At 44.7% G+C, this 21,717-nt stretch overlaps 2 protein-coding genes across 2 annotated transcripts in view; both read right to left on the bottom strand.

Annotated features, from left to right (window-relative positions):
- LOC134025319 (solute carrier family 25 member 47-A-like) overlaps nucleotides 1–21,717 on the bottom strand; it is a 312,104-nt gene that overhangs the window by 108,518 nt on the left and 181,869 nt on the right. The gene's annotated exons all lie outside the window — the stretch shown is intronic.
- The window catches only part of LOC134025176 (MAM domain-containing glycosylphosphatidylinositol anchor protein 2-like), a 96,393-nt gene that overhangs the window by 69,590 nt on the left and 5,086 nt on the right, over nucleotides 1–21,717 (bottom strand). The window contains exons 2-3 of the mRNA XM_062468072.1: nucleotides 11,450–11,589; nucleotides 5,224–5,398 (exon numbers count right to left, since the gene is read on the bottom strand). Coding sequence (XP_062324056.1) covers nucleotides 5,224–5,398; nucleotides 11,450–11,589 — 315 coding nt within the window. The remainder of the gene's footprint in view (nucleotides 1–5,223; nucleotides 5,399–11,449; nucleotides 11,590–21,717) is intronic.

Genomic DNA, 21,717 nt, shown 5'->3' on the forward strand with positions numbered 1-21,717 from the left:
CAGACCTTTTACCACTAAAATATGATGCTTTCTTATTTAAGATTTAAGTCTGAATTTCATGATGCACTTAATGTACTGTACAATACAGAGATACATTCACATTGTGGACTTTTGTTCCGCCAGGCTAGTTTCAATATGTATACTGCAGGTTGCAACCAGATGATTCGGATTAGAATGCTCTAAAGGAAAATGTGCAAACCGCAGCAGTAATGATAGTGATTAGGAGGACCGTGTGAGGCTTCATGCCTCAGAGAGACACTGAGATTCTCCCTCCTTCCTGGTCTATAAAAGCAATAAAAGAATCATGAATCCATGGCTTGATGTTTATTTATTCATATATATACACACATACGTGTTCTTCCATGTCAACATGTATATATTGACAGCCTGGGGGTGAAATGCCTATTTTTTTGAAACTGCAGCTTTGAGGCAACATTCATAGGCTGGGATTCTCGAGAGACCACTTCAAACAACAATGCATATATATCCCTGTGATTAATGTGTATTGATATAGTCATCTTTTTATGACTTGAAATCCATTTCTACAAATACAATTATGTATATATGGATAGATTTACATTTCATGGGGGAGACTTACATATGCGATTCATTCCTGCTGGACCAACAGCTATCATAACGGGCTACTTTGTGATATTGAGGGATGACAAATATTACAGGAACTGTGACATTATGAAGGAGAAATCCCTCTAGGCAAAAGCTGCTTTACTAGAGTGGTTACTAATTCTATATGTCTCGTTTGTGTGGTCCGAGTGTCAGTTCTACTGCTCTGTTGAAGGCCTCTCCCCTGAGAAAGTCCTTGAAAGATTAATGACCAGTCGTGAACCAGCTTTACCTACATTAAACAAGCCAGCAAACATTTACATAATGTACACATAATGTGCTGATTCACTCTGCCCTGATTCAAAGAAGGCTCAGATAACTCACCTGGGCCCTATGGAAGTATTTATCATGCCAGGTCATTTACATCCCAAAACACTTACAGCTACTGCACATGCATCTTAGTCTACATATATTATCAGGTTTTGAATATTTCTGGCATACTTTGCCTTTATATTTACCTCAGAACCCCAAACATTTGCGTACTATAACTGAGCACTGTTCTCTAGCACTATATATCTAGTAATAAATAATATTTAAGATTATATATTTTTCAGCATATCAAGTTTTGTTTATATAATAAATGAGTCGCAGTGAAGCCAGTAAAGAAATGCAGAGCTCACACAATGAAGTCCTACTTTTCTGTGACATGTTATGGGCCGAAGGATAAACCGCCATGAAATCCCCACAAATATACGACTGGGGATTTGAAAATCTGATGATAACCTCTTTTCTCAATTTCACTCATAATGCATCGTATTGAGCCAGCCTCTCAAATCCCCCTTCTCCAAATGAACTCTAAAATCGATATGTTCCCAGGAGATCTCCCTTCCTCCCCCACACACACTGTGCGTTCTGCATATACACAAATATATTAGCCTTTAACAGGCTCTTGAGGGCATATAAATACTTGATGTAGATATGATAAAGTGCTCCAAGCAATAATGGCAGGGCATGTGAGTTAATATCATCTGCATAATGGCTCATTTGAATTATCCCGCATGGTGTGGCTTTGGTATCTCTAACAGACATGTCTCCAAACTGCCAGTGTTCTTTCTGCATACACATATTATGGGGAGGGAGGCATATAGGCAGGCAGGTGGCTGAGCTGACCTTTTTACAAACTAATATTGGCCAATCACCAATACTCTGCATCCCTGGGTAATAAGCTTTCAGATACAAGGGGAACACCCAACACATCATAGGAATAAAGTCATTAGATAATTGAATTATAATTCAAGATTTAATGGAGGTTATTGTTCAAGACTTAGGCCATCATAAAAAGAAGTTAAGATGAGTCACATCTTTATTCTTTGTTTATGCAATTGTCAGGAGATTTATAAAACTGTCACTAATTGGAGAGTGACTCATAGGGCTGGAGCAGCCTGAAGTGTTTAGCTGGCTAAAAGGTCCCTGACCCGTCTCCTGGCTCACTGAGTCAGCTTCCTGTTGATGTTTCGCTACTTCCTCTGCTTCTCCTGTATCGACTCTTCTCTATAGTGTGTCGTCTCTGAAATGCATTACGCAGGCAACAGCCAATGAACTCCCCCCCCCCATCAGACAGTCGATAAACTCTAAGACACAGCAACGCAATGAACGAAGCAGGAATCAGATGAAAACATGGAGGGACTCCCCTGCAGATAGAGAACCCGGACACTTAAAGCTGTACATCGATCAGAGACGGACTGAAGACTGAAGTTCCTTATTAAATTTCGAAAGGGACCCTCCCTGCAGGCCTTACTATAGACGTATAGCACACATCTTGAGACATCAGCAGATACAAAATGTGCTTAGATGGACTCCAGAGCTGTGTGGTGGTCCTTTAAATGAGTTATTGTGAAGTTGGCCATGGCTAGTATCAGCTCCTCTGGGCTGGTGGGAGACGTTATTACAAATAATGACCTTGCCTTTGTCTCTGCCTCGCTGACGTAGCTGCCTCTGTGAGAGGTGAGGAAACCAGCTGAGCAATACAGACTGAGAATGCCCCTACCTATAGAATCCTTACCTGCCTTTCCTTTTACTTCAGTTGGTATTTATATTGTCACGAGGCTTTGGTGCTTTCAAGGCTGACTTTCATTTCCTAAGCGTGTATGTACTGTACGGATAAATCCTTGGTTGTTTGGACTCAAAATTAAAAACAAGCCCCCTCTGGTTTCTGAAAGGACTAGGCTTGTGAACAAACGACAAGTCTCACAGTGAAACATCACATGCCTTTTCTGCCGCTTATCACACAAAACTCCCGCTTTCTCCCTATGAAAGATTTCCTCCTAGTAGCTTAATGGAACTGTCCTCTCCAACTCACCATGATATTTCTGGGTGTATTTCTGGGTACGAACAAAGACACACAAAATCTGAAAGAGACATTCAAGTTAACACAATTTTGTGTTGTTGTGCCCCGGCACACAACTTTGATGCTAATTAAAAATCAAGGCTGCAAAGAACTAAAAATAGCAGAATCTGCAAGAGGGCCATCAATTAAATTCACCCCTAGGGGACAGCTATAACATTTCTCCATAGTACTTTTTTGCTGGATGTGCAACACAACAGCAAACTAATGAAGTGCATGCAGTACAAAGCCAGACAGGAGAGTATCAGACTAACACTTTAAATGCTCCTGCTTCTAGAGTCTTGGTATGAATACCGCCAGCCCCATAAAGGAGCTATCTCTTTCAATGCACACGATGAACGGAGAGTGCTTATCAGATGAGAAAAATTAATCTAATTGCGTCATCCTTTTAACGAATAATATTCTCATGAATGCCAGAGCTACTGAACTCTGCTCTCTAATCACACATGCTACTCGACAGGACAGACAATTTCACTTAAGTATCAGACATACAACATAACTCTTTTTGACTCTCGTCATTGGTTGATAAGATCATTTTATAAAATGATGTGTCCAACCAAACACAAAGAATATTCCGTCCAGCTGTAGAGTTTCCTTTCCGAACTCAGTACCTACCATAACAACCACTGACCACCACAACCCTGGAGCGGCAAGTCAACCAGCTGACTGTTCAACAGGCTCAATCACACAGGACGTCATTCAACTGCAATGACACAACTGATGGGGGCAGTTCTCTGGTTCCCGTCCTCTCATCTAACCCCGGGTTCAGTAAACACACAGTCGAGGAGTCATGCGAAGTGAGGACTCCCATTTCCAACCAGGCAACGAGAGGCTTCTCCCTCCGTTCTAACAGCAGCTCCGATCCCAAGCCCCAGCTCACATCAGTATTGATAAACAGGTACAGAGGAAGCACGAGGCCAGAGACCAGGAGGCAAATAGAGAGTCCTGAGAAAGACAGATAAAGAGAGGGAGAGCGAGAGAAAGACAGGTAGAGGGAGGGGGGGAGAGAAAGAGAGAAAGAGACAGAAAGGAACACAGGGAGAAAGAGGGAGAGAGAAAGATAGAGACAGAGAGAGAACTGAGAAAGATGGATAGAGACAGAAAGACAGACAGAAAGGACTGTGGCAGTACCAGAGCACCAAACTGTACTGACAAGCACTGTGTGACTGACAGGATTGAATGACAGATTGAGAAGCCTTAGATGTCAGATGAAAGCCGCTCTTTTCACTTTGGTAACCCCAGCCTAGCTTGTCTGGGATGCAAAGCAAAGGACAGAGAGAAAGAGAGAGAGATAGAGAGAAGAGGGGTGGAGAGGAAAAGTGAGGGGTAGGGAGGAGTGGAGTAAAGAGAGGAGGAGAGGAAACTGTGTACTCGGTCATGGAAGGAGTAATATGCTAAATACAGGTCAAAGGTTTATCGCGCGCTGATGATGTAACTAATGGGAAAGTGTCGGTTTAAAGTGTTCACGTCACAGGGCAGTGCGTTCTCCTTTTTGGCTGGCAGCCTGTGATGCTGACCAGGCTGGGGAGCAGACAAGGCCACACAGCCTCTATTTAAACGGCACCTCAATAGAGTTGCTGGAAGCGAAAATAGATGCCCCAGACCACTGCAACAGGACTTTGCCCTTGTTTAATGGCATGGTGGAACATACAGGACAGATTTACTTAACTGCTGGCTTGCAGGAAAGCTAGGTACTGTCCACGTCCTCACAAACAAGTCTAAGAGCAAGCCAACAGTCTTAGGGGAGGTGTGTGTGTGTGTGTGTCTGTGTAAGGTGATGGGGTGATGGGTGAAGCAGTGATCGAAGTGCACTCATGTGAGTCACCAGCACTCGTTAATTCAAGGGGTGAAAGGGAGCAATCAATGACAAATCAATAAAAACAATAACAGTTTGGCCATTATGTTTGATGAATGCCAACAAACACATCCCTTTATGGGGTCTAGGTACAATAGAAAGACGGAGTGCTTCTAGTAATGTGTATTGATACTGGATCATAATAAAAGCTTTTTAACATTATTAACATTCTTTGGAGAGGGGCAAGGATGACTTGGATGAGTCACGATAAGACAAGCTCAGCTGTCTTGTAAAACCTTACACGCATAAAGCAGAGATCCTACACGGCCAAATACACACCCTTTACGTCAACATTTTCTGGCCTTCGATTCAACCTCCACCTCATGAACGTTAGCATCTTTATTAGGTTTTATAAGTTGGGAAAGTGATAGTGTCTAATAAACTAAAGCAGTCCGGTACTTACAGTAGACATCCACCCTGATGGACTTGATGGCGGGCGAGCCCAGACCGTTCTCGGCCTTGCAGTAGTAGCGTCCGCCCTGGTGCCTCTGGATCTTGGCGATGTTCAGCGTCTCGTTGAACACGCTCGAATCCTGAAAGCGGTCCGACACGCTTCCCGCAGTCTTGGTCCAGCGGATCTGTGGGCAGGAAACAACGCGACAGACGGCGGTTATTTCGTTTCATGTCATGAAATAGTTGTAAAATACTTTTGCGTGATGTACTAGCGTGCGGTACGGTACGGTAACGAGGGATGTTTTGTTGTAAGACCCAATTAACCCTATAATTTCAACATCACCTTTAGCTCTCCAAAAAACATATAAGATTTTTTTGGAACGACTACATTTACATAACCAATGGGTACTATTGTCTTGCCTTGCAATGCTATTGGATAAATGTGGTCTTTCAAAAAAATAAATTAGCAATTAAAGAGCTAAAGGCGACGTTGTAATTTTACAACAGGGGTCTTACAGGGTTTTAAAGCGGTTTCCCTTGGAGATAAAACCTCGCCTCACATTATATTTTTCATGCAGGAGTAAAATAGTTTCTCCTTAAAATTGTAACCACATGTGATTGTTCTAGTTAACGCAGATTCAGGCGGAGAAAAACACTTGGGCTTTTTTTTCGCTTCCAGGAGTAAAAACATTTTCCTTCGATTTCAAACCAAACTGACCCCTACTTCGCCTTCTGAGCTTCAACGCCTCTCTACAACTGATGAAACACCCTTGGCCTGCCCAACACAGGCGGTAATGAAAGGTGAATTACTTTAGGGTTGTAATTGACTCTCCATCATGTCTCCCTTTCCTGTCCACTGGCCTCATTAGACTGCAGACAGGTGCTGTGCAGTCCTCTGCCCCTGGGTGACAAAGATAGAACCCCGGGTCCTGATTGGCTGATTCCTTTCTCATCCTAAACTTTCCAGAGCTCTCTATCCAGACAGGGGGACAGAATCGCATTGGAATTCGATATCTCCACACTGGAGTGACGATAGCATCGGGGGATACTGATAGCGTTTGATTTGATGGAGATAGCATCAGATGGAATGGGAGTATCATCACACAGGAATGGACTGTGGGTTCTGGCAGAGATAGCTGTTGTTGGATGCAGGTCTTATCCATGTTTAGCTACAACCTTGGGCTATATTTGCACAGTGGAAGTTAAAGGGTTCAGGTCAACTCTGACACGGAGGGAGACAGTAGAGGGAGGGATGTGTTTGACATAGATGGCATCTTTTTTGGGAGGCTTGAAACCGCTCAGACTACAAGACCAGACTGAGGAGGGTTCAGACACAACGCTGAATTTATTATTAGTCTGTCACAGCCCTTCTCTGGCCTCAGGGTGTTGTTAAGAGAGGTGAGGAGAAACCAACTTTCCTGACACTCTGCTCTTTTCAAACAGGAACAGTAGGTCCCAGAGTCAATCCTACTGATTCCCTTTATCGACCTCCAGATTGAGTCTAAGTGCCTATGTTTGTGTCAAACTTAAGTGCTTTAGGTGCTTGTTTTGAAGGAAAACAGAAAACGAAGGCTCACTTCCCCCTAGTTCACCAGAAGACCTTTTAAATCGCTTAAGGACAGAATCAGTTCAACTAAACAACCTCTGAAGTTAGATAAGTTACTAGAATAAATTAGATTCAAAGTTTTCGAAATCTCTACCATTTTCCTCCAGTGCTCCGGATACCCCTGCAAGTACAAAGAGAGCTGGCTTATATCGCGACCTCAGCAGAATTGAATATTCTCCCAGCTTATATACTCCATTCATTTTTGGATTCCTTTTGTGTGAAGAGCTTTGAGTTTCCAGCAAAGCGTAGTATCAATAAGTGCATTGTTAGAGTGACACTAAGAAAGATATTCAAATACCCTCTGCGTTTTCAAAGAGGAAGTGCTTCTGTTTGTTTCACATGGTGGTGGAGCACATTATCTGTGTGCTTTTAACTTTCTCTGAGCCCTGGAGCCATTTTACTCTCCTATCTTCCTGTTTTGTTTCTGAGATGTCTACCTCTTCCAGAGGAAATGTGAAAGAATGCCTGATGAAAACAGTTTGACCGTTTCTTATCTGGAAGGAAGGGAGTGAGGAACTAAGAGGTATGATCATGGCTATATCAAACCTATGAAAAGCTATGAAGTATGGGCTCTGACATATACTTAAGTAAAAAGTAGCCATTACTACTACAACTTGTTGGACCTCACATTATGCTATAATACGAAAACACACTATTTGTTATTGAAAAGTCAATATTTGTTATTATTTTTTTACCTTTAGACACTTTCCCAACCTTAAATAAAAAATAAATAAAAAAACAAACAAAAAACAACTTTTCCAAAAATATGTTTTGCTTTAAAAGGCGAAGGGAAGGCTAATTGTTATGCGTGCGGTGGCAGTTGTGATGCCGAGATCATATGCCAGAGCACGTATCTCGCATCTCCAGTAAATCTCCAACAACGCCTGCTGTGACGCCCCCTCTCCTAACTTCCGACTGGTTTCTAATTGCGAGCCATCTTCCTGCTCCGACGCCCAGGGGGTCTGCAGGTCTTGCCTGCGCTGCTGGGTGTGGATAAGCATGGCAATCAAGCGTTCAGAGCCAACCGAGTTGTGTCCAAGTCAACAGACTCCACAGGTCTGAATGAATCAGACACTTCCATGAATCAAACACTCCAAGTTGCATGATGTAGTACCGTTAAATAAATATATTCAGGTCCTACAAAATTAAAATTGCGAACAGCTACTCCAGCTGTCTTAACTAACACAATACCACACAAACAAGTTGGAAATCCACCGAGGATGCCTGCAACAAACACATTTTAAGGTGTAAGAAAGGCAAATTTAGATAGATAGTGCCAGAGCTTGACACCTAGGAAAAGTGACAACAGAATCTCTGCGTGAAATTCCCTCTTTCTAAAGATGACTCACATTCAGTAATCATAGTACAGAAGTGAATCATTCACAGATTAGCTCATCTTCCTCCCTTACTCAGCCGCGGCTACCAACTTGAGGAACCTAGCAAATAGACTATACGTCTGTACCTGTTGGCCCTCCGGTCCAGAGACAGTCTCTCTGCAACCCTGCTCATCTACACCCCTGACCTTCCGAGGGCATTTCTGAACCTCACCCAGTCTGTAATTGAAACAAAGATAGGGGTGTTTGCTGAGCACTGTAGCTGGCGTCATGGTGACATGTCCTCAAACGGAGACTGTGGGCAGGCGGGCCAGAGGCCAGGCCGGGGAGAGTGGAGAGTTATGGGGATATTATACAGATGCTAATGCAACCAGTGTGAGATGGGACCAGGTGATCTCTGGTCAGAACAGATACTGTGTGTTCTACTCTGTCATGGTCAGGATCATGTTCCAATTACAAAGGTGTCCTCCTTACCACGTGATCACGTCAAGAGAGATAAAGACAGAGAAGGGATGGAGAAGGGGAGAGAGTAAGAGAGAGACAGAGGGCAAGAGAATTGATGGAAGGCCAGCCAGGTCACAAAAAAAGAGGATGAGATTGTGAAGAGAATCCACTTGAGGGAGTGAGCCGGTCTACTAGACACCAGACTGGCCACTACTGAGATTTTAATCAACACCTCGGAACAGATGCAACATCTCTCCCCTGGAGAGTCTAGTCCCACAAGTCCTTTCCAACGACCTCTGAACCCTGTCACCACGGGGACTGGACCTAGCAGTGCCTGACAAGCTAAATCTCTACAGGCATCCCATAATAACAGCTTGAAAAGTGCCAGTGCCATGGGCAGCTGGGAAAAGGCCCCATATACAGTATGGTGGAGAGATGACTGACAGGGACATTTATTTCACAAAGAAGTGGAGTGTGTGTATGTGTGTGTGTGCGGGCGGGCGTGTGTGTGTGTGCGGGCGTGTTTGGCGTCTTATTATTAGAAAGAGCCTGTTTCCTGGCGGGTGGTCAGGCCGGTCATGTGACCTGCTCTGAGAAAGCTGCCGTGTGGTTGGACAGAATCCAGAGTTTCCATCAGTGGAGGAGCCTGAGGGGAGTCTGGGTAATTTAAAGAGTGCAGATATTGATAGACATGAAAAGAATTAAACGTTGGTGAAATTGCCAACAAAGTGCCTGTTTAAGCTACAAATGGCCTCTGCCATTTCGCATGCAATTGCTGGTGGTGCTATAAATACCCAAACATGTACTGTACCAGAGCAGGGCATTTTTTGATGAGCCATGGTATAGTTCAGATCAAACTTGAGAAATTATATCACGCAATAAAATGTATTTGATTAACTATAATTCGATTTTAGATTTGAGGTAAAGGAGAAAAAATAATGTGCTATGTAGTTATACAGCATCGGTCATTTATGTGAGTTACATGATAATTCTCCACCCCTCTAATCAAGACTTCTGTCTGATTAAAAGTACAGAGCAACCTTTGCACTGAGTAATTGCTTACTCGATCTCAGATATTCTCTTGGAAGAAGGAAGAGTTCGAACAAATTAGAAGGAGGGTGAAGTCACAAAACTTTGCCAAGAGGAGATGGACAAAAAACAAAGACTATGAACTTTGAGATTTTTTTTTAATTCAAATGAAAAGTTCAGTCATATTTCTTTTCTACTTAAAAGTCTGTTCTTGATGAGGTTCAACACTAGGTTCTATCAACCTCACAAATTAAGACTCAGGCCTACCTTAACACCCTCCTCCACCTCTCACCCACCCCCATCCCTCCCCACCCCTCCAACGAGAACCTCCACAGCTCTCCACCTCTGCCCAATCCCGCCTCACCCCTTCCAGCACCAGCAGTGACAAAACTGATCCATCCCTAAACCCACAGAGACCCAAACTCCTCTGAGTCTTCCAGGGGATGGGAGAGGGAGCCATAATGACTCAATTTCAAAGGAAATCTTGCTTCTCCTGCTACACAGCAATGTAAGCCCTTTGATCTCCTCCTCTCCCTCTCACTCGCTTCTTTCCTCAAATTCTAATTAAGCAGAAAGACACAAAAGTCGGGAGTCAGAGCCCTGAGCGGTGCCTGGAAATGAATGGCATGGTGGGAGTGTATCGCTAATTTAAGAGGCCTCACCTTTTCAATTGAAATATAAAAATCAATAGCCTTGCCGCATCAGCTCTCAGAAAGGAAGTGTACAAACTAATAGGCTGTGTATCGATCAAAAGGCAAATTAAATATTAATTAATGTAAATGGAAACAATCCTGTCCCATGATACTGCTGCGTTCTGTTTAATTTGTCTAATCAAGCAAATTGGATTTGACGTTGGACAAATGTTCCAAAGGTTATGGTGTGCACTTCCCACTGATTGATACCACGGACAAATGTGATTGTTAACTGGTTTGTACCCGTCTTGACATGCAAGCAGCCTGTGTCAAGACATCTCATAACTACTACTGCGTGTCTCTGGCCTGCTGTTCTCTACAGAGAAGCTCTGCTGTGTCATTCTGGAGAATAGGGGATGGAAGCAAGTCAAAGGCCAATCAAAACCTTTTTTCCTCTCAGAGCATTTTAATTGGTTCAAACAAGAGACCTAAATTAAATGGAGAGCTTAGGAGAAATCTCCTTGCTGGGTTGTTCGGTCACTATCTTCTCTCTGGTGGATTCATAAACCTAGAGCGTTTTCTCATTGGCTCTTTTTCCTTTGGCAGGACACATTGGCTGCTTTGTGTTCACAGTCTCATTAGCACTGCCAGCTTTAATTATGAATATGCAGGTGCACAATGCAATATGGACCGTCAATAATTGACGGATTAAAATTTTAAGCCAGGTTGGTGGGAAGGTGTGTGGAGTGCCGCACACCTTCCCAAGTTAACATCTATATAGGTTATTTCCTAAAGCTAGTGACCGATGTGACATTTCCCTCTCCATATCTCGAAGTGGACGCTGTACTAAGACGACATTTACATTTAGATATTTAGCAGACACTCTTATCCAGAGCGACTTACAGTAAGTACAGGGACATCTCCCCGAAGCAAGTAGGGTGAAGTGCCTTGCTCAAGGACACAACGTCATTTGGCACTGCTGGGAATCGAACTGGCAACCTTCAGGTTACTAGCCCGACTCCCTCACCGCTCAGCCATCTGACTCCCATTTAGGATATCTTCCTTATCAGTATAGCTATAGCTGGTGATGCGGATGGGTATAGCACAGGGGTAGAGCAGATAAAAAGGTTTGCCGGTAAAAAAAAAAAAAACTAACATGTTGTTATTGTTAGTGGTTCTTAGCGGTTTCACCTGAGGCCGTGGGTGTCCGGTGACCAGGCAGGTGAGCTCCAGGGTCTCCCCCTCCCGGATGGTGTACACCCTCTCCGTGTGGCGTTCCTCCTCCACGTTACAGGCGTGGCCAGAGTGCACGATACGAACGGTAGGGGGCGCTGTGGAGAAGACGAGGTAAAAGTGAGTGATTTTCAAAACATTAGTATTAGTTTTTTTGTACATGTTTCTCACACACAATGTCACAAAGGGGTTTCGCATGATTTTGGCCCCGACGACTGCACATTTGTAGAAGTAAGCTCACTGTCGATGCAGTCTTTGAGGGAAAAAAAACTGCCTCTCAGCTGAGATTTCCCGACACACTTTAGTACGGGAGCTAACATTGCCTACGTTATAAATGGACTTTAAAGAAGGCGATATCGTGCGAAATGATGCGGTCCCTCATTTGTCATCTGCCTGGTGCATGATCATCGTCCATCATCGACCCTTCCCCCTGATTCACAAGAGGTGAATCCCAATCGATCCTGATGCCATCAGCTGAGACTCTGACAGGTTATCAGTCAGGGCCGAGCAGCAGCACTGCTAAGGAAAGCCAGGTGCTTTTCCTTCATCGATTTCTGCCATCCTGATGCAACGGTCGCCCTGAGTGCACCAATGACCCACTGCCGGCTGACACGACAGACTAACGCTCTCTCCAAGGTCACGGTTTATCCCCCGCAGACATGAGCCGCCCACCACCTTGAGGAGGAACAAGGTGAACATGAGATTCATGTGTGATGGGTCCCCAGTCGGTGGCGTTGGGGTTCACTTTAAAGGAGGAGACTGAGGTGAGATCATGGAGAGAACTGCACAACATGAATCCTATGTGACTCCTGTGTGATATATATATATATTTTAGGCAATTGTATGAATATAGATTGTGGTAAATTTATAAGCCTGTCCCAACTTACACAAAAATGACCCAGCATTTATGGTAGCCTACCATTGAGTGTGTTTACTCGGCTTTCTTAGTAGGATTCAATGTGTTGATGGAATGGAACATACAGCAGTAGAGCCGATACAGGATGTTTCCTACTCTGCTGAGCCACGTTGAACTTTTCACTCCAAACCGCTTCCAGATGTCCGCCACACCTCCTAACTACCGTGCAGGTGTGTGCTGTATTTCTGCTCTGCTCCACTGACCCTGTTGATGGTTATGAGAACTGAAGCTCCCACAGTCAACCCTTGTGTAGAGGATAAAGGCTCAAGGGCAAACCAGGAGATGAGGGGTCGGCTCAGGTTAAAGTCCCTCATTCCCTCTCATGCAATCAGGTAGTAGCAGTAGGCGAGCCTGAGGATGTGTGAGGCCTACTCGGATGTAAGGATAGACTTGTATATAATCAATTAGAGGTGACGTGGCAATTTTTTGGGTAGAATGAATGGTAGAATGGGAAAACAGTACTGTGTTTTGACAGACCCATGTCTTATATCCCCAGCAGTATATCTATACCTATCCATCCATCCTGGGAGTATAATAAGCACAGAAACAGCCCTGCTCCAGGGTGCTCTGGGAGTCTCAGCCCCAGTGCATCCTCACCACACGCCTTAACCACTTGTCCTTGTCCTTTCTCTCCATCTCTCTCTCCCCCTCCCCCTCCCCCCCCCCCCCCCCCTCTCTCTCTCTCTCTCTCTCTCTCTCTCTCTCTCTCTCTCTCTCTCTCTCTCACTCTCACTCTCACTCTCTCACTCTCTCTCTCTCTCTCTCTCTCTCTCTCTCTCTCTCTCACTCTCACTCCCCCATTGTCTCATTCAGTCAGTCTCCCTCAGCTTGTTAGCTTAATGCCCTTTAGTGAGTTTGCAACCAGGCTAAATGCTACGCAGATTGATTAAGACTGAGATGGATGCTAGCACGGTAATGCTAACTGCTTGTCCTCAAGGACTGGGCCTCGTTGTGGCTCTCTCCATTAGGAGCTGGATCCACTAGTGGAGTCTAATTCCAGGGGGGGATGTGGAGAATTGAATGCCAGGCTGGGCATTAGCTTGGGACCTGCGCACAAGGCTTCCACTTAAAACAAAGGCTAAGACTAAGACCCTGGGGCACACAGAACATGGTGCTAATGTAATTTACTTCAATAAGCCAGCATCTCAACAACATGCTATCAGTCCGCCACACCGCACACTAAACCGGAGAAACGGCAGTAATTAATTACCTAGTTTGCACAAATTCACATACAAATGCTCACACGCACAAACGCTTGCAGACACACGCTTGCTAACATGTTGGTTTAGAGCAAACAGTGTTTACATAAGGCATGCACAGCTTCTCTCTACTGTAAGAAGGAACAGTGACAGTGAGAACTGCTGTATTGTTTGCATGTTAAGATTATTGTTCAGGGAGTCAGGTGGCTGAGCGGTTAGGGAATCGGGTTAGTAAACAGAAGTTTGCCGGTTCGATTCCCCGCTGTGCCAAAAATGACGTTGTGTCTGGGCAAGGAACTTCACCCTACTTGCCTCGGGGGAATGTCCCTGTACTTACTGTACGTCACTCTGGATAAGAGCGTCTGCTAAATGACTAAATGTAATGTAAATTATTAAGAAGTGCTTCCTGTAATAGTTTGTAATGTCCTGCTACATGTACTAAACACTGTTTCAATCACTGAACGCCTGAACCACAGTTACCAATGCTACAATTCTCAATATTCACTTCACTTCCTATAACAAGTCCCTCATCACACGTTTGGTCCATCCAAAATGATTTTCCATCCCATAATCTCCGTAAACAGGACGGCCACTGCCCCCATTAATGCATGGGGGGCGAGAGGTCATGCGAAGCGATGTCAGAAGCGATGGTTGACGGTGAAAACAGACCGTGGGTATCGATTAATTAGTGAAACGGCATAAACCCTAACGGGTTCATTATCCCCTCAACCGGGTCCTGCAGCTGCTGGATGGGCTCCGAGACCCGCAGCTCCACCACACGTTTTACAACCCCTCCTCACCTCTCACGCACGGATGGCCTCCACAGCCACTGTACCACCAGGGTCGAGGGAACAATCAGCAAACCTCGTTCAGCTCCCTGCCTGGGAGCTGAACGAGGCCTGTCCCCGGGCGCGTTTCAAGCCCGCCGAGGGCCACCTGCCTCTGGGTTTGATCTGTCAAAGACAAGGGCCCAAGTGGAGGGCCGGTCTTGACCTGATAGTGCCAGGTCAATTGCTCGTAAAGGGCTGTAGTCATAGAGGCTGTGTCTAATAGATTACTTGTTTGCGACCGCTCAAGCATGCTATATGAGTAACCATGCCTCCCCCCATGCAATGAGACGTGGATAACTCGTATGGACGGCAGGTCATGGCTTACTCATTCCGCGCGTCGTTCAGATTGACGCTATACAGTAGAGTGTAGGACACTGGCCTCTCGTTGAAGGTTATGCATCTGTAGAATACTATGATTGGAATGGTGCAAACGATGTAAGCTTGAGAGCGCGTCACTGAGGTTGTGTAGGGGTTGACAGCTTGTAGCTGTGTTGCTAACTTACGTTAGGCTGGGTCTGTCGCTGCACTGTCACCCCCCCCCCCCCCCCGCCCGCCCCTTCTTCTCTCAGCTGTGACGGTGATGGTGGGCTGGAGGCTAAGAGCAGACAGTCCCAGATGTGTCTCTGTTGTCTCCTCCGACAATAACATCACTTCCCTCGCTGCAGCAACAAACTGTGTGTGAGTGTGTGTGCGTGTGTGTGTTTGTGTGTAAGAGAGTGCGTGTGTGTGAGCATGCATAATACATTTGATTGAACAAGCGCGTGTGTTTTTGTATGTGTGCATGAGCACTGGGGTGTGTGTGTGTGTGTGTGTGTGTGTGAGTTTGGCATGTGTGAGTTGTGTGTCTGTTGTGTGTGTGCGTACTGGGGTCTACCACATGTGTGAATGTATGTTGAACAGACAGTTCCCAGGGGAGTGCCTGGCTCTCCCTGCTGAGGCTCACTGAGAAAGCTTCATTCACTGCCGCCAATGGAGATTACATTGGATTTGGCTAAAAGCGGCCCTGTCACCATGGTCCTGGACTGCCAGAGTGGCAGAGGGGGTTTTTTTGGCACTGGGAGAAACTCTCAATTTGACACACAAATGAATGTGAAAAAGCTGAAACAGCTGGGGCTGGTTGCTGCATAGCTTAATGTCCCCAGACCAACCCCCAGGACCATTAGCCATGTTCTGCTCGTTTTCTGGCTGCGTTGTGCTTCTCAGCATGTGAGGAGGAGATAGAGAGGGGGAGAAAGAGGTGGAAAGAGGGAAAGAGAAAGAGAGGGAGAGAAAGACATTGTGAGATGATGAGAGAGAAATGTTACATGAGCACAATGTGCCATTTAAAAACAGAATGAATTGCCGCTCTTTGTTTCTGCTCTCCCAAACAAACCCATTCTCAATCTGGACTTCTGGACCACCACAGTGGACTTTCACCGGGAGAGAACTATGGGAGAGAGTCTATAAGAGAACTATGGGAGAGATTCTATAGCAGGGAACAACGGGAGCATAAAGAGCATCGTTAAGTTCCTCGTTTCGGCATTAAGATCTACCACAATCACAAAAGGGGACAGACTTTACAAATGGACGACAAGGGAGTTGGAGTTGTCTCACCCCGCAGCTATATTCAAACTCAGGCAGCGTTTTAAACACAGTCAGCTTGTTCTGTTTAAAATTCACCTAGTATTACAAAGACACTCCAACTATGCACCTGACATAACTGCTGAAAGAGTTTAAAAGGTGTGTAGCTATAACTATAACACATGGCCTAGGTATGGGTTGCCGGTTCAGCACATGCATACCTCATCACAATACCGTGATCACAGCACTGGTTCTCAGAATCTATCGATTAAACCCGTTAATGCACTCGCATGCACTCCCCTCCCTAAACTGTTATTGTAAATGAGCCCTCTGTATAGATTGCACAATCAGCATAGAGCATCTATCACACAGAGTGTGGGACAGTTACCCACACAGGCAAAGCAGAACACAAGCCCTCACACAGCTCTGCTAATTACACCTCCAGCATAGCAGGGCCACCTGATGGCTTTAAAGATGCAGAATGAAGAGGACTGTCATTACAAATCTACAGGACCCCCTCGCTCATTACTCTTTCATGACACAAGTCTTTCATGTTTAATTGAGGCTTGATGTCTGAACTGTGCATTTCAGTTTGCCTAGTTCCACACGATGAGTCAGGAATTATGTTTCAGTTTCATTCCTGGCCACAATATCATTGGAAACACACACACACACACACATACACACACACACACACACACACACACACTCACACTGAAATGAGGGCAGGGAGAAGCACTGAAATGAGAGGAGGTGGAGGGAGAAGGAGAGGGAGGGGTTAGTGGTACAGGACATCTCTAGAGAAGGAAGGTGAGGGAGAGGCAGGGGTCATTGGTCCTCTGGTGACTCACTGAGAGAGGTAAGGTGAAGGAAAGTGAGGACTGGAGCTGTCGAAGAAGCTGCTGTTCTCATTGGTCTGTAGTGCAAGGGTCAGGAGTCATGAAGACAGATTATCACTGAGTTGTGTCTTAGCAACAGCGCCTCCAATCGAGCAGGTTGTGCTGACTTAGGGGCATCCTTTCCGTAACCTTGTACATACTATAGATACATATAAGCATTCAAATAGACACATATGCAACGGCTGCTACATGCTCTGTAGAGATCCTAGGGCAGAGCAGCTTGCTTGGAGAGAAGATAGAGTAGCACTGTGTAAGTAGCTGTCCATGGTCCTGACACTACCCTAGGGCAGACAGGATCTGCAGTTCACGCTCAGCCAATGCAGTCTGGTATGATGCAGGATAGCATGATCTTCGGCGTATTTCCCCGTGCTGGACGAACGTGAGTAGGCTATACGCGTGTAAATGCTAGCAGGAGTGGTTTCGATGTGTCTTTAACGAGCTGAATGAGGTGTGAGAACAACCGGATCTGAAGCAAAGTCTGAACGCTGTATGAGTCACTGTTCACCGCAATGGCAATCAGCAATAAACTTTTAGACGGATTTCTTCGTCAGTTGAATGCAACCCCCAATATTAGATGGAATTTGGAGTGGTTAAAGGAGCTAAACTACGTCTGCGCAATATTTAAACAAACTAAAATGAAAGTCAAAAACAACGAAGGTCCGATTGTTTTGACCAAACAGATGTTTGACCTCAAACCGTATAGAAAAGTAAAGTAAACACGGTGTTCCGCCCAGCGCGCCGTCATCTTTCGCCAGACCAGATGAGTCACATCTTCACTAACCAGCTGGCTCTCAGAGTACCACACCTGAACAAGAAAAAATCCCACAAATGTTCAACAGTGGGAACATGTGAGAAAATGCTGATGCCTGTGACACAAACGCGCACCAAGATATTTACGAGCCGAAGCTTACAAGTTTGTACGAGCTCATCATAGAAAACAGCTACCCGACCTTGTCTCTTTTCCACTTCATTAGTCAACTCCGAAAATGAAAAGGTTTGTGTATACATGAGCGCGCTACGTCGTCATCATTCTTATAACGCTATCACATTGTTATGCGATCGTAAAATGCAACAACAGCCATTGTCAGTGTGTTTTATGTGTATCCTTGGTTTAGTGCACACAGTCTTCTTTCAGTCAAGACAAGTTTATGTTCCCATAATAAGAGAATAAAGTTATAGATGTTCAGGAGTCAAGGGTGGTAAATCTATACCTCTTATCTTCAGTTACCTTTGTTAAGGCTCTGTTAAGTGAAGCTAATACCTTTGTACACCTCTCGGGAAACTCAATTAAACTGTATGTACACTACACAGAAACCACACACACACACACATACCAAACACACACCATACACACACACATACACACCACCCCCACACACCACACACATAAACACCAAACAAACAACCCACACATACACACACACATGCACACAGTATCGCAGTGCTCCAGCTGACTAAGCCACTAAGGGGTTTCTTAATCCCATCTACCAGGTCTTTCGTATGTGATGCCACATTGGCATGGCAACCCTGTTGTGTCAGCTTGATTTCCCTAAACAACACTAATCAGACATCTGTAGGGGCGGATAAAGCCCAGATTGGCTGCATCCAAACAGCTCTACTGAATAGTGATAGGCTGAAACCAGCCAGTATTCGGGTGATTGGCTACTCTCAGCCAGAAGCTCTCTTCATGGTTGGCTACTGCAAGCCAGAATGGGCTCACGAAGGATGGAGTATCTGGCAACCCTCAGAAGATTTTGAGTAGCCGGCCAAGAAACTCTCCGATGATTGGCTGCTGTGACCCTGGAGCAAACAGATCGTCCTATCAATGCCCATGGTGCAGGCTGGCTGATGGGGTTGCCTGCTGGCAGGCTTATCCAAGGCTATCCATAACCCTTCCAGAGGGGTTTGTGAATGTGTGTGTGTATGCTCTATCAACAACCCTTCCAGAGGTGTGTGAATGTGTGTGTGTATGTTCTATCCATAACCCTTCCAGAGGTGTGTGTGTGTGAATGTGATGTGTGTATGTGTGTGTGTTCTGTCCAAAACACTTTCACTGGGGAGTTGTACAGCTAAGCCCTGCCAGCGGCCCCTAAAACCTCATTATTCTAACCCAGGAAGGAATAGCTTTGGAGATCTCTCACCAAGCTATGCTCCTGGACATGCTTGGCACGGGGAATCTAATACCAGGAACATGGAGAGATGGAAATGACCTACTTGCCTTGGTAAAGCAATCATTCCTGGAGGGATAGAATGTAGAAAGTCTTACATTCGAATTACTCAGGCCAGAAATGTATTATTGTGTCAAATTAAAGAATGCACGCAATCCTCAATCGTGATCAATGATCGGTTTAAATTATTAATCTTCCTGGTTAAATTTGACAATGTGCAGGATACATTGCCATAACATTTCACACTCAATGGACCACTTAAACTGAATCTCAGATATCGGCTTTCAGACAATAATATTTACCAAATGAACTGCATAAGATGGTAGTTTAATCGATAGCATTACTTTTATATTGCTACAGTACATACTTTGTATCATTTACAATTCATGGGCTCTTACAAGTGTTGTCATTCATGGCAATTACAAGTGTTCAAATCCAATGGTTTTTTTTCCTTGTTTGTTTGTTAGCTAATTAGCACTAACAGTGTGTACCCTCCAAGATTGACTGTCACCACTACAGCAGCATATTGTTGGTAAAGCTACACACTCCATTTTGTTGGGGCAGGATAAATATTTGACTTGCTTTTTCACAACTGGATGTAGCAAGCTAACTCTCTTTCTCGTTCCTTCAGAGTACTCATGACTTCCCATGGCGCACAACACTGTTGCCCGCTAACCAAGGCAGAGCTACCAGTAGACCAAGACAACATTCCCATGGTCCTCAGACTGCATTTGGCTTAGATGGAGGTTAAACCAAACCGGAGGCTTCCAATCCACCCCTACAACACACTGTAATTCATTTATTTGCACCTTGCATGACATTTCAGAACAAATTCGCTTGTTTGATTAACAACTGTGTGCTGAATTGACAGAGTGAAAGGTGGTGTCTGGGTTGGATGTGATCGTGCTGTGGTAGGAGGCTGTAGCAATGAGAACAAACCCTCAGGGCGAATGCAGCCTATTAACAGCACAATCCTGGACACCCTTTCTGGCTCTCTGCCATTCAACACCACTACAGTGATTCTAAATGTTAAGCACATTGTCTAATAGTCCATTAGGTAAATTGATATTGCTCATTGACTGTTGTCCTTAGCTTGCCGGCTCAACATAAGACACAAAGATGGAGACATAGTTAACAGAATAATAGAAGGAGAAGGCTATTAGTAACTGGGTGATTTTCTCTGTCCAATCTGCCTGCACTTAATAAATCACCATGTAGCTAAACCAGTTCTATCAACTAAAGCTAAATAATGCGAATCAACAGCAACATGTTCTCAGAAGAAAGCAGAACTCTAAGACTTTTTCTTCTACAGACAACTGTCTCTCTTTTGTTGACCACAGTCATTTAGAGACGAGCTCAAACCTTGTTTGTGGCCAAACGTACACAGTGGGCATGACTCAATAAGATTCGGTTCCTCTGGAAGACATTTGTCATAAAGCACAGAAGAAGGGATGCACCATACATCTCCGAGCCTTATTCCTGCAGTGTGCTGACTCTAAAACTCCAACTGGATTACCTGTGCACCCAGGCGAGTTATCCGATTGTGACACACACGCATACCAGTGCGTAAACACACACACTTGCACACAGACACACACACACATAAGAGTGAAATGCACAAATGTACACAAAAGGCACAACACCACAGTGTTCAATCCATCATGAAAGTCCACATTAATATGATTTACAACAGACAGTCCCATTATCATGACTGGTGTGATGACATCTCATTTTTAAGCTGTTGGCCTTGACTTGGGACAAACCTTGTTACTAACGGTTTTATTGTGTTGTGAATAGAAAAAACATCCGTCTTCCACCTGTAAATATTATATTGGATCCTTGTGATTTACTGGTCAGGAATCAAATAAATCTGAATATCCAAGGGGAAAAAATGAAGAGCTCAACAGAGAGATGTTTTACTGTTTTAACTGTTTTTTCCCCCTTTTTTTTCTTCATTATAGACTCTGCAGAATATGCAGGTATGTATACAACAGTATTCCAGCCACCATCATCACTGTTTGTTTGTTGGCTAAATAGTGTTTACAGGAGTTAACGGCAGCCCAGTTATTGAGCAGGAAGGAAGTTGTAAATTTACCTTCTGAGCCCTGGTCAGATACTCCCTCACCTTCCCAGCAGTAAAGCTGCAGGCAAAGCAGTCTGACCCTTAAGTAAATATACACACTGTAATACGACCAACGTGGATTAAATGTTTGTAGAAATAGTAGGTGGTACTGAAGAATACTCCCTTCATTAGCTTTTCTATGAGTACAAGGATTGACTGCTGTCTAATCCCCCGTATGGACCACCCCGTGGCCCAGCAGTATATTAACTCAGCCCAGCCCAGTGGGTGGACAAATTATATTCTGCAATCACAGACAAGGAACCATTCGTGGATCCCACAATGATGGACAACAGAAAAACTGCGATGCTTCTACTGCTGGTTTCGCTGGGCCTTTCACAGGACCTTCCTGCCGAGGTAAGACATGAATCCTCCCTGGGTAAGATCAAGCGACCTATGCTGTTCTTGCATGGTGCCTTCCTAACCTGTTCTTTCTTTGTTCTCTCTAGAAGAAAAGTGAGTGTCCATGGGTTGTTGTGTGTCTGTTTCCTGCCTTGCAAACTGGATGATCACTGAACTCTCAAGACCCAGGCCC

This window comes from Osmerus eperlanus, chromosome 8, assembly GCF_963692335.1.
Source record: "Osmerus eperlanus chromosome 8, fOsmEpe2.1, whole genome shotgun sequence".
Lineage (NCBI taxonomy): Eukaryota > Metazoa > Chordata > Actinopteri > Osmeriformes > Osmeridae > Osmerus > Osmerus eperlanus.